This window comes from Erpetoichthys calabaricus, chromosome 1, assembly GCF_900747795.2.
Source record: "Erpetoichthys calabaricus chromosome 1, fErpCal1.3, whole genome shotgun sequence".
Lineage (NCBI taxonomy): Eukaryota > Metazoa > Chordata > Cladistia > Polypteriformes > Polypteridae > Erpetoichthys > Erpetoichthys calabaricus.
Genome location: NC_041394.2, coordinates 280058931 through 280072066, shown reverse-complemented (window position 1 = coordinate 280072066; position 13136 = coordinate 280058931). Strand labels below are relative to the sequence as shown.

Genomic DNA, 13136 nt, shown 5'->3' with positions numbered 1-13136 from the left:
GATTGGCTCCACTCCTCTGCAACCCTTAAGCAGGTTTGAGGATATTAGGTTATTAAATAGCATGTTCTGGCATGAATGTAAATGAAGGAGGGAAGTGTGGTCAAAATGGAAACCAAACAGCACTTCTTCAAATTAAGGATCATGAGACTATGAAGAAAAACTACTGAGTAATGTAATTCAATCTGAGACCTTGGTGGCTTTTAACCATCTAGATGAGATATTAGGCCATTCTAGCAATAACCAAACAAGCTTTGAGGACTAAATCTGTTACTATTTGTAAATTATCTTAGGTAAGTGAAAAGCATGTAACATCAAACCAAAATTCAATTTTCTCTTGATAATTACTATAACATATCACCTGCCTGGGAATGAAGAACAATACCAGCATCCACACCCAGTAGCTTAACAATGTGTTTCATGTTGACTAATACATGAAAGTAAGAATTTAACTGTGCTCAAATATAACCATCTGATCTTAAGATATTCTGTTACTGAAGAGCAAAAATTACCTTGTCATTGCACAGTTTGAACTGTGTTTTCAAAATAATTTGGGAGCGGCAACAGCAGGGATAGAATTACAAAGTTTAAAAACAAAAAAACACACCGAAAACAAGTTGAGAGCAAAGTCTGACTGTACTTCATTAAACAAGCATTGTGTTGTAAAGAGTCAGTCACTTTTAATGTGCCCAACACTTCTATAATGGGCTATGATGAGTACTATTTCATAACCAAAAATAAGCAGAATATTCTGTAAGTTGGCTGTACGGGAACCTAATGAGAACAGTGAAACATTTAAACATCAAACAGATTTATGCAAAGATAAGATGGAACTCTAAGATAAGTATATACAGACCAAAGATTTCTCATTTATCGGCCATATGTGCCTAAAGGGCCTCTTCTGTTTTATATCCCTTTATCTACTAACTTATATGTAGAATGTTTTGTTTAAATGTCAAAGTATGAACTTTTTAATTTCAGGAAACCAAATTGGATCACATGGGTGATGCTGAGCTACTGATCACTAGGTTTGTATGATGACGTGGCAGCTGTGTTATTGCCCGCAAATTTGGGTTTTTCACTGTTAACTTGTAACTAAGTCTTATTTTGTTTCCTAGTGGCAGTCCAGAAGAAGCCTCCGTGCGAAATAAAGTTGAAGTTGATGCTGGAATAGGTGAAGTTTCAGGTGGGAGAAAATGTCTTTATATTGTCCACCCTTTACAGTTGATTGCTGAGATAGGCTTCTGCTTCCTTGTTACCCTGCTTAGGGGGAAGTGGGTTTATAAAATGGATGGATGGATTATGAAGAGAGTGGCACAACATCATGAGGGGGTGCCAATTGCAGGGGATGACACACCCTCATCAGACAGTTGGTGATTACTGACTTTTGCAGTTTTATAAAGTAAAGGTATAGAAATAGACTAGCGGCTTTACACTTTAGGTGGGTGGTTTGCTGTGCATTAATAACTCTCTCTTGGAGGTTGTTGAATAATGAGTCAGAATCAGTACTTTGAAACAGAATTATTGATTTATATTTTTTTATTGCTTCTGTTTCTTCTAGAACCTCATTCTGGCATTGTGCATGTTGATTAATTTTAGTTTATTGGGTTGAGTATGATTGTGTCTGAAGCTGAGAACAAAGCAGAACCAATTAGTCTTTCTTCTGTCCCTGAGTGACATACTTGGCTGTTTTAAATGTGGTTGTTGAGCCAGCACAACCTTCTTGTAAGAAAAACATAATTAGTTGTTGATGAATTTGAACACCTATGCTGTCCTGAGTAAGCATCAGTGCCTTAGAAACAAAAAATAATGCAAAACCTTATAAGTAGTTTCATGCATTAATTAAGAAGATGTTACTGATAGGATATAAACCATTATCAGAAAGGGCAGAGATTTTTTTTCTTTTTCACATACAATAAATGGCCACTTTACCCTGCACACCTACCTAAAAACAAGTTACTCCTCAGTCTGGCAGCACAAACTGAATATATATAATATATATTAAAATTTCCTGTGAGACGAGACTTTGTGCCAAAAGATTTAACCATGCCCTGGGACGGAAATAAGTTAAACAGTAGGACAGCTGCTGTGCAGGCTGTTAAATGTTTGAAGCGCCGCACAAGGTGCAGCAAGCAGCTGATTGAGAAAAGAGGAGGTTAAAAAAAAAAAAAAAAACCTCTTCCCATTGTATTACCGTTTTAAGAGGGGATTTTGGAGGAGCAACCGCTTCACCTTGGGGTGCGTTCAGCCCCCTCTTCACAATGCGAGTGGCAGACGCAAAGTGTCTGGTGCATAGCGCAGGCCATGGGGATTGGCGAGCGAAGCAAGCAGGAGGCGAACCCCCTAGTGTGTGTGTGTGTGTGTGTATATGTATGTATATGTGTGGCATGGAGAATTAATCTGCTGCTTAGATCGGTGGTTCCCAAACTTGGTGCCAGGCAGCCCCTCTTGCTGCAGATTTTTTGTTCCAACTAACTTCCATTTTTAATCGAACTCATGGCCTAATTAAAAGAGTCGTCATTACCTAGTTTCTGCGTTTTGGGGTCAATGTAAAAATGATAAAACTAAGTTTGGCAAATTTTGTATTAAAATGTACTAGGTAGTTCTATGGGGAATATTTAGGCTTTTTTAACTTAAGAGTATTTTCATCCTGATTTTCCAGGTGTTCTGGTTATTTAATTCATTATTTACTAATTGGTGGGTCTGACTCTGAAGAAGTCGCAGCCTTCTTTGCTTGTTGCTAATTGTCACAATTAGGGTTAAATAAAGAGAGCAAACTACACAAACAATTGGGGAAAATAATAGGAAAACAAGAAACTTAAACATTTAAAGACATTTAATAAAATTAGGTCAGTTATCGATTATTATCCCTGATTGTGAATCTGGTTGGTATAAAAACCTTCAGCCACGAGGTTCCCAGGACCGAGTTAGGGAACCATTGGTTTAGATATTTAATTGAACTTAGATGTTACTAATTATGCCAACTGACCTGATGTGTGCCTAGAAAATACATTTTATTATGTCATTTTATTATTTTTTACCACTCTCTACCTGTACTGATGATAAAAAGCACAATGGTTTGATTAACTTGTCATTTATTTCTCTGTATCCTGGTCTTCCTCGAGTATGAACAGGCAAAGCTTTTCATGAAGCTATGCAATTTCTTTCCTATTCCTCAGTATGCACAGTTCACTGCAATCAACTCCCGATTTTGCATTGTAAGTCATTAAAGCTGTCTGTGTCTTACCCTCTCTGAGCAAAGGTGTAGCCAAGGTAGTTGAAGGATCACAACTTGTCCATTTTGCTACACAAACTGTTGGCCCATTTTATAACCGGGGTGTTTCTGATCACAGGACTGCTATTTGCTGGATTGTTTATTTATTTTTTATTCTCTGTACACCTGTTATGGTGTCCTGATATGTTCAAGTTGAGCGTCTAGTAGCTATTGCTTTATCACATTTAAATGAACTTAAACTTTTAATATCACTTACTCTCTTCCCAAGTGTATGAATGTGCAACCACCTGGGCTGTAAATTGCATTGTCTGTGCATATGCTATAACCTGAGTGAGCACACAGTTTCATGGTAGGTGCATGTGTGCTAAATAAGTTAAACCACTGATTACAAATATATAGTGTGACTACAAGGATTCAGGAGTTAACTTAGTTTACTTTTCTGCATGTAACCGTCAAGAGTGAAGAACAAGAGAAAGTGTTTCTAATGCTTTATTTATCACGACAGCTCATTTCTGTTTTGTTAGTAATTTTTCAGCTGCTCCTGCTCTGTAATATTTACTAGAAACTGATTAAATATGCATTGCTTGTAAATTTTAATTTTCTGTTAATTTTTTTTTTTTTTTTTTTATATATAAATATTTTGGTCTTGTATGTTCTAAGGAGACAGACAACTCTTTGATGGTGACCTCCAAAGTCCTGATAAAAGCATGGTGAGCACAGAAAAACTGGCTTCACAAACTACATTTAAAATAAATTTGGTAATTCACTTTTTATATTGCATCCCATAATGATTTTGATGTCAGAGTTCCAGTCAGGAAACTCTAAAGTTGGAGTAATTTACCTAATGAGTCCTTAACTTGTAAAATGAACTGAACTGATCTTGTAAAATGAGACACAAGAGCCACTTTTTTTTTCTTTAATTAACCTCAGAATACTTGTAATCAGAAAGAAGCAAACTATGGAGTGAGCAATTAACAGTATAAACTGTACAAATTTATGGTAAATCTGTTATTCTAGGCAATGGTAAAGAATATGGATGCTATTCAGGAGAATGAAGGACAAATATGCGAGAGTTCTTCTATTTCAGATAAAGGTAATTCTCTTAGCAGAAAATTTTTTTTTTTTTGTTTATATAATAGTATAATCTTGCATTACGTTTTAGTTGCGTATTCTTATTTCATTATTTTAATTATTATTGTTAACTCTTTTTTTTTTTTTTTTGGCCACTTCTAATAATGGTTTAAAAACCAACAATGAGTCAAATAAATGTTCCAAGGGACATTTAACAAGTTTAACAACTCTGCAAAATAACTGGTTCCAAACTAACTCACTTTCTGAACACTCTGTTTGATTCAAATCACTGCGGAGTCTTCACTGCAAACATGTTAATTTGGCTAATTTTGCCTTTGTCTTAAGAGTTGTAATAAGAGTGTTATATTTTTCTGTTAATGTTCCTTTGTTTGTGCAAGGTAAGAAAGATTGAACTCTTTCATTGTTGCTTAAATCTTTGAAATACATTTTGTTTTTTTGTTTTTTCTTGATGTGCATGTTCTCTTGCATTAGACATTCACTGCATCCTCACAAGCTCTTATTCTACACCCACATAAAACAGTGCTAAATGATATCTCAGTATTTTTATATATTATATTATTGGGTACTATGCTGAGTCACTGTAAGGACCATACTTTATCACACAATATGCAGGACCCTCTTATATAAAGTATCATAATGTAGATTGGCTCTGTGCTATATTTATAATATAATAATCGTTATAACCTTCATACAAGCCTGAATTTATGTAGTGCAAAATTGTGGCCTCATCTTTCCAACTGTCTTTTGATGTGCTGCAGGATTTTAGAGCTGAAGCTTTTGTACTTTGATATTTGAGCAGGTTTTTTCTTTCTTTTTTTTTTTTTTGATATTTCTATTTTCCATTAATGGCTGTTAAACTGATGATGATGTGGTATACAATCTAAAATTGTTGTTCTGTAGTGATTTGTCAAGGAAGGAGAACTTTGTTTATTTATGTTGCATACTTTTGTCAAATTCCAGACCCGCGTATTCCTTTTCCCACCTCAGTTATGCTGAGCATTTTGTCATTCCATTCTTCTTGGAGTGACTTTTTTTTTTGTATTCTTTTAGCATTTATTACCCTGGCTTTATGTCCATATGTCACTGCAAGTGCAGTGTTTTTTAGTATGTCTCATTTGTGTATTATGATTTAAGTGGGTTGATGTAGAATTTCATGTATTCTAACAAGTACGAAAAGGAATTGATCCTATTAAAGTTGGTGAAGGTAAGTCAAAGTAGTGGTTGATATTCTTTGTAGAATATAATAACTTGCAAAAATCTAATTTCTCAGTTCATGGAGGTAACATGTATATGAACACAAGCTGATTGGTCTTTAGTTCTTCAGAGCACCCCAATTGCCTTTTTTAAGAAGAATGATTTTTGTACATTTTTTTTCCCCCACCTGATTCTATTGTCTTTTTTGTAAACTTAAGGCGTGAATAATTTTCTAATTACTAGGTGTGTGTTTTATTTTGAATTAGTTTTCTTTTCTCTCAGAATACATTGAATGTCTATTTAATGTTTCTTGTATAGTAATAGTTGGTGTCTATGTCAAAATTATTCCAAGCTATGAACACTCTGTGAAATTGATCATATGTGTGTCGAGCAAATGCATATGAAGCATTTGTATGTAGGGGTGTGTGTATGTATGTTTGTGATGCTTTCTGTATCTGCAGCTTTGTGATTTTTCACTCTCATCAGGAATCTCTGTAGTTCATCCTGGTTTACCTAAAACGTTTGTTTTCATCAGCTGTTTGTGCATTATTTGGTAAAAGAGCCATAGAAGGCCTTATTCTTGTCTGGTAAGGAGGCATCTGTGTTTATTGCACTTGAACCTCATAGTCTTCAATTGTGTGTAAACTTTGCCATATGTATTAAAATGCTATTCTCTAATTTTCAGTTATTCTATTAGTTTTGTTGTTTTTTTTTTTTTTTATCAGCTTTGAAGTTTCCCCTGAATCACGTGATGTTTATATACTGTACTGTAATACAGGCTTTAAGCAGCCAAAATTTTGATGATTATCTATGGCTGCAGAGCAGTTAGTGTTCCGTTTCTTTTGTAGCTATAGCATTATCCATACATTTGAAAATTTAACCAGTTTCTCTGAATGCGTATCCATGTATATTTTTCTGTAAAGAAAGTCTAAAACTACTGTAAGTCTCAGATTTAAAATGCAAATGAGACTGAACTCCCTTTATTTAAATTATCATTTCTATTAAACTGCTACACTGTAATGAGCTCTTCAACTGATTTATCTGAAATGTTTACATTTTGTTTTCATACAAAGATGCCTAAAACAAGTTACCAGGAGTGGCTTGGATTTTTAAAATCTTTGTGACTCGGCTCGGGGTAAAGCAAGTTTGGAAAATGTATGGATGAGGGAGTTTATGATGCTTAGAAAAATTAATAGATGACCTGTAATAGATGGAACAGCCTGTTTTTCTTCTAAAATATTTACAATATTTTTCCATTTTCTGTGGTGTTCTTTTTAGACATACACTGAAGTATCTTAGGATTGTTTCTTATATACTAGTGCTAAAGTATAATTTTACTAAAAAGTGTGTGTGTGTATATGTATGTATATATGTGTGTATATACAGTGCATCCGGAAAGTATTCACAGCACATCACATTTTCCACATTTTGTTATGTTACAGCCTTATTCCAAAATGGATTAAATTCATTTTTTTCCCCAGAATTCTACACACAACACCCCATAATGACAACGTGAAAAAAAGTTTACTTGAGGTTTTTGCAAATTTATTAAAAATAAAAAAAACTGAGAAATCACATGTACATAAGTATTCACAGCCTTTGCTCAGTACTTTGTCGATGCACCTTTGGCAGCAATTACAACCTCAAGTCTTTTTGAATATGATGCCACAAGCTTGGCACACCTATCCTTGGCCAGTTTCGCCCATTCCTCTTTGCAGCACCTCTAGCTCCGTCAGGTTGGATGGGAAGCATCAGTGCACAGCCATTTTAAGATCTCTCCAGAGATTTTCAATCGGATTCAAGTCTGGGCTCTGGCTAGGCCACTCAAGGACATTCACAGAGTTGTCCTGAAGCCACTCCTTTGATATCTTGGCTGTGTGCTTAGGGTCGTTGTCCTGCTGAAAGATGAACTGTCGCCCCAGTCTGAGGTCAAGAGCGCTCTGGAGCAGGTTTTCATCCAGGATGTCTCTGTACATTGCTGCAGTCATCTTTCCCTTTATCCTGACTAGTCTCCCAGTTCCTGCCGCTGAAAAACATCCCCACAGCATGATGCTGCCACCACCATGATTCACTGTAGGGATTGTATTGGCCTGGTGATGAGCGGTGCCTGGTTTCCTCCAAATGTGACACCTGGCATTCACACCAAAGAGTTCAATCTTTGTCTCATCAGACCAGAGAATTTTCTTTCTCATGGTCTGAGAGTCCTTCAGGTGCCTTTTGGCAAACTCCAGGTGGGCTGCCCTGTGCCTTTTACTAAGGAGTGGCTTCCGTCTGGCCACTCTACCATACAGGCCTGATTGGTGGATTGCTGCAGAGATGGTTGTCCTTCTGGAAGGTTCTCCTCTCTCCACAGAGGACCTCTGGAGCTCTGACAGAGTGACCATCGGGTTCTTGGTCACCTCCCTGACTAAGTCCCTTCTCCCACCATTCGCTCAGTTTAGATGGCCAGCCAACTCTAGGAAGAGTCCTGGTGGTTTCGAACTTCTTCCACTTACGGATGATGGAGGCCACTGTGCTCATTGGGACCTTCAAAGCAGCAGAAATTTTTCTGTAACTTTCCCCAGAATATGTGCCTCGAGACAATCCTGTCTCAGAGGTCTACAGACAATTCCTTTGACTTAATGCTTGGTTTGTGCTCTGACATGAACTGTCAACTGTGGGACCTTATATAGACAGGTGTGTGCCTTTCCAAATCATGTCCAATCAACTGAATTTACCACAGGTGGACTCCAATTAAGCTGCAGAAACATCTCAAGGATGATGAGGGGAAACGGGATGCACCTGAGCTCAATTTTGAGCTTCATGGCAAAGGCTGTGAATACTTATGTACATGTGCTTTCTCAATTTTTTTTATTTTTAATAAATTTGTAAAAATCTTAAGTAAACCTTTTTCACGTTGTCATTATTGGGTGTTGTGTGTAGAATTCTGAGGAAAAAAATGAATTTAATCCATTTTGGAATAAGGCTGTAACATAACAAAATGTGGAAAAAGTGATGCGCTGTGAATACTTTCCGGATGCACTGTATATATGTGTGTGTGTAATATATATATATATATATATATATATATATAATATAATCTTAAAAGTTTCTGAAACTAAGCTTTTAATGGTACAGATCTGAGGTAATAGTGTTGTGTTTATCAAAATCACAACTTCTGGATCATAAAAATTGAGCCCATGAATCTCTCTGCTGGAGGGATAACCTTAAATGTTCTTTTCCAATGAGAGCTTGGAAGATGTCATTCCATATAGTTAGATTCATCCCTTTGATTAATAGATGAAGCAAAGTTTCATACCCAGTGACGATCCACAACAAAAAATTTTCACCCTCAGCTTTGTGATGAGAAAGCAAATCTGAACATGTAAGTACATTTAATATCAAATGACATTAGTAGTGCTGCTCATACAACCTTTGATCCTGAGAGCTCATTTGCAAGCTTCAAGGCCAAAGTCTGTCACTCCTCTCGAATGAATTCATCAGTTTGTTGTTTGCTGGCCAAAGTGAAGCATGTCAATGAGCACTTGGCCTTTTTAAAAAATGTAAAATTCACGATACTCAATGAGTAATAGCAGTGTAAATGCAATTTAAGTTCCTATAAATCTTTGATTCCTTCTGTGCAACAACAAAAAAAAAAATCCATAATGGCCCATTTAAAACTAATGTTCCCTATCAAAAATGATTGTAATAATAGTATTAGTTTGGAGATTTTTGTGCTTCAGCTGCCCTGTCCTTCCTGCTTCCCAAAGGGGTCTCTGTCACAGTCCTAATTTCGAGGAACTGGTATTTTCAGGATTGATTGAGCTCCAGAAAGAAGTCTCATCCTATACAACTTTTGGTTCATAAAATCTGTGTAAAGGAGCTTAACTACCTGTACATGTCCATAAGTTTTCTAGTACATCACTAGTTAACTTGCACATTTTAGTCATCACATCAGTGACATTTAGTTGTCTTGGAAGCATCTGTCAATAGAGATTTGTACCAAAGCGAAAAGCAACAGCCACTTCATTCTTAAAATTTTTCTTGGAAAAGCAATCCAGTGGGATTACCCTTGTTAATGTTTTTCAGCCTTTAACACCAATTACAGTAAATGACACTGCTCTGCCAGCAGCTTGAGTATTCAGCTGGTGTGCATTTCATTTTATGAGATGGTTTGTATGAATGTTCCAACTTGTTGTTCTTTTAAGCTTGTTGGTCCTACAGTAACAGTCATGTTTTTTTTTATATAACATTTTCTTTCAGATTCATCTGTCACTGAAAATGAAACTCAGAATGAAGCTTCTGCATCAAAGAAAAATGACAATGGGAGGCAAGTAAAATGCTATATTTGATACAATAATTGAAACATTATTTCAATAATGGATTTATGTCAAAGTTGCACAGAGGCAGGCATAGGTATAGAAATTTCTGCTGCTGTCCCACTAATCCAGAATCTTGGGTTTGAATCTTGACTTGCTCATTGTCACATTTGGTGTGCACACTCTCCTAGCATTTGCATTGGTCAGTCTTGAAGTATTGTGGTTTTCTTCCTGTTAAAGATGTGCAAGTCAGGTCGATAGGCATCTCTCAATTCTACTCCATATGTGTGAGCATGTAAGAGAGAAAGATTATGCTCTGAGATTGACTAACACCCTTAGGCCATTTTGCTGTCAGATAAAGAAAATTGAGGCATGGATTCCAGCCATCAAATCGTATGAAAAAACGATTTGTTTGTGATTCTTTGATTTCATGTGGTGATTTGTTCATACTGGCCTATGAATTGAACTGTCAGTCCAGTTCCAGAAAATCATGTAGCTGCTGTTATAGTTTATGCTTACTGTATTACATGGTATGTGTCTAATTTAATCTTGGGTCAATAAATAGACTTTTAACTATTCTGCTATTTCTCAACTCTTGTCAATTTATTTTTTGCTGCCTTCTAAACTTACAGCAATAAATTGCTTTATTTGCGTACCACCTTAATTATAATACATTCATGATTGTCTAAACAAATTAGATTTTGGGTTACCATTGCCACCTCTAGGCTTGCCCTTCTTTTGTTGTTGTTCTTAGTATCTCAAAAGAAACAATGAAGAAACCTTGATAATGCTCTATGGCAAGCAGCCCATTAAGCCTCTGAATGCCATGGTTTGAAAAAATAGTTGCATCGCAATTGGTTTTTACAATCCCAAAGCTTCACACCTACAACCCTCGTAGAAATTGCATTAAAGCAGCCATTTAAATCACACCTATATTCTCTTTCATTAAAGTAAAAGTGCCTATGCAATGCCCAAGGTTTAAAACAAAGTTGTAGAAAGTGAAAAAAAATTAAAACTGGCCATCTGAAAACCATCCTGTTTTACACTCCACAGTTCACACGGTAAAGGATATAAAATGGCAAATAGTACTATGTTTTGAAATATAGCACTATAGAATTAAAAAAGCACTGAATGGCCTGTACACCAAATTTGCTGCTTTTTAAAGACCAGCTGTAATGCAGTGACAGAGTTAAACGATACATTATTTAAAAACTTAAAAAATAATAAGTTAAATACACAATAAAACCTAGCAATTGCATTTTGATTAACATAAATCATGACAATATTAAGTCCAATAATATTAGAATTCACATGTAAATGGTAGACAATATGGGAGTGGGGAACACAAATAAAATCAAATTCCATAAGTAAAAATTTTAATTTACAGTATATTCAGCATGTTTTAATTCTCAGATCAAAACTTAACCTTTTGCTGCTCTGTGCTTAAATTTTCTTTTTACGAAATGGTAGGAGGTTTCTTCAGTTTATGCTTTCATGATTGTTAATTTTTAGGTTTATATATTTTTTTCAGAATATATTTAATATAAAAATAACTCTCTTCTTTTTATAACAGAGAAAAAAACTTGATTCCTTTTAATGTTTTTATATTATGAAAACTACTTTATGTGCTATACTTATTCATAAAAGTACCACAGATCAGTCATTTTTGTTGAAGCTACTGGTGGACCAGGCAATTGCCTGACTTGTCATTCAAAAAATAGCAAGACAGTAGCACACGTGAGGCTATGATAACCCTATCAAATAAGATATCACTTTAATTGCACAGACTACAAGGCTGGAACTTACCTTGACGAGGGAAGTAGTTATTTCACAAGGCACACTATCACTTGCTACTCACATGTGGGTAGTTTAAAGTTGCCCAATATTCTATCCTGTGGGGGAGAAAAAGTAGAGAAATGCCTCCACAGAAAAATGAGTGACCACACAAGCTGTTTGTCAGGATTCCAATCCAGGACTCTGGAGCTGAAAGGCATTACTAGAAACCAACTGTGCGACTTTCATTGTTGTTTTTATGGATACAGCCATGCAGAAAGAGTTCATTGTAATGTTAGTGGTGATGTGCTGTTTTTTTCCCTTTAACTGTATTTCCTTTTATATACTCCTAGGTATTAAAGCCAATCTAAAGCCATAATAGCATGTACATTTTGATAGGTAACTCTTTGAACAGGGTCAGCATTTTTTGGAGCGGTGGGCTGGGTCCTATATATTATGCCCTGATTTTAAGAAACTGAATACTAGTTTTTGCAAGATCTGTTGGAGCTAAACTTTTGTCTGGTGAATGTACTTGATAGGTTTGTGTAAAATCTTGCATGTTAAGTCCACATCCTGTTTTGGTTATGTGTATAATTCATGTGCATACATTTTAATACATAAGTGTAAGTGATGCCTAACTATATTTTGATGACTCATGCCTGATATTAATTTAAAAACCTATTATTTTTTGTGAAAAATATTTGATTAAACAGTTTTTTCTCTCTAGTGCATCTCCAAGTGACCTCAATGACAAGGAAATTGAGGTGAGTGATTTTTACTTTTAAATTGCATCCAGTCTTTTTCAAACTTGAGGAATACAAAACTAAAATTTTGTAAGGCTTACTCCCTCAAGTGGTTTTCAGAAAGCTGCTTGTTCTATTTTTCTAAAACAACCTGTGTGTGTGAAAATTGTGCAGTTTATTTTTTGGTGGGTTACATGATTACATCTTGCCTGAAGAAGGGGCCTGAGTTGCCTCGAAAGCTTGCATATTGTAATCTTTTTAGTTAGCCAATAAAAGGTGTCATTTTGCTTGGCTTTTCTCTACATTCATAATGGCTAACACTGTACAGCACCCTAGTACTACTTGGTGGGTTACTGAAAATTTAAAAGTTTGCTTCTAATGCTCTTTGTGAGTTAGCATCAGATTGTTTGCTTATTTTCAGCCTTCTACCTGCTACAATTTCCTGGTTTATCATTTAGACTGATTGTTGAAGGAAGCCAGCGAAGCGCAGTATTGACTGCTTTCTGTTATGTTGTCTTCATTTTCTTGTATTTGTGTACATGTGTATGAATATATGTGTATGTATTATAGATACTCTTCCTCTCTCAATGGTAGCTTTTAATAAATAAAGTACAGCTCCTGAGATGGATAATTGCAGTGAAAAGGTAAAAATGGTGATGGGGTGCACAATAAACTTCAGAAACCTTTTCTTATAAGCGATTCATGCTCTGAAAAAGAGAATTAAGATAACTTTTTTTTATGTTTGCTGTAGCATCAGTTGCCAATATTAGAGATTTTTTTTAAACCCCATCAAACCTGATCCAT

At 35.6% G+C, this 13136-nt stretch overlaps 1 protein-coding gene across 1 annotated transcript in view; it reads left to right on the top strand.

Moving 5' to 3' along the window:
* Window positions 1-13136, top strand: part of lrmp (lymphoid-restricted membrane protein) — a 106524-nt gene that overhangs the window by 82125 nt on the left and 11263 nt on the right. Inside the window, exons 21-26 of the mRNA XM_051930351.1 lie at window positions 979-1025; window positions 1116-1183; window positions 3893-3990; window positions 4250-4325; window positions 9761-9827; window positions 12317-12353. Of these exons, the coding sequence (XP_051786311.1) occupies window positions 979-1025; window positions 1116-1183; window positions 3893-3990; window positions 4250-4325; window positions 9761-9827; window positions 12317-12353 (393 nt within the window). The remainder of the gene's footprint in view (window positions 1-978; window positions 1026-1115; window positions 1184-3892; window positions 3991-4249; window positions 4326-9760; window positions 9828-12316; window positions 12354-13136) is intronic.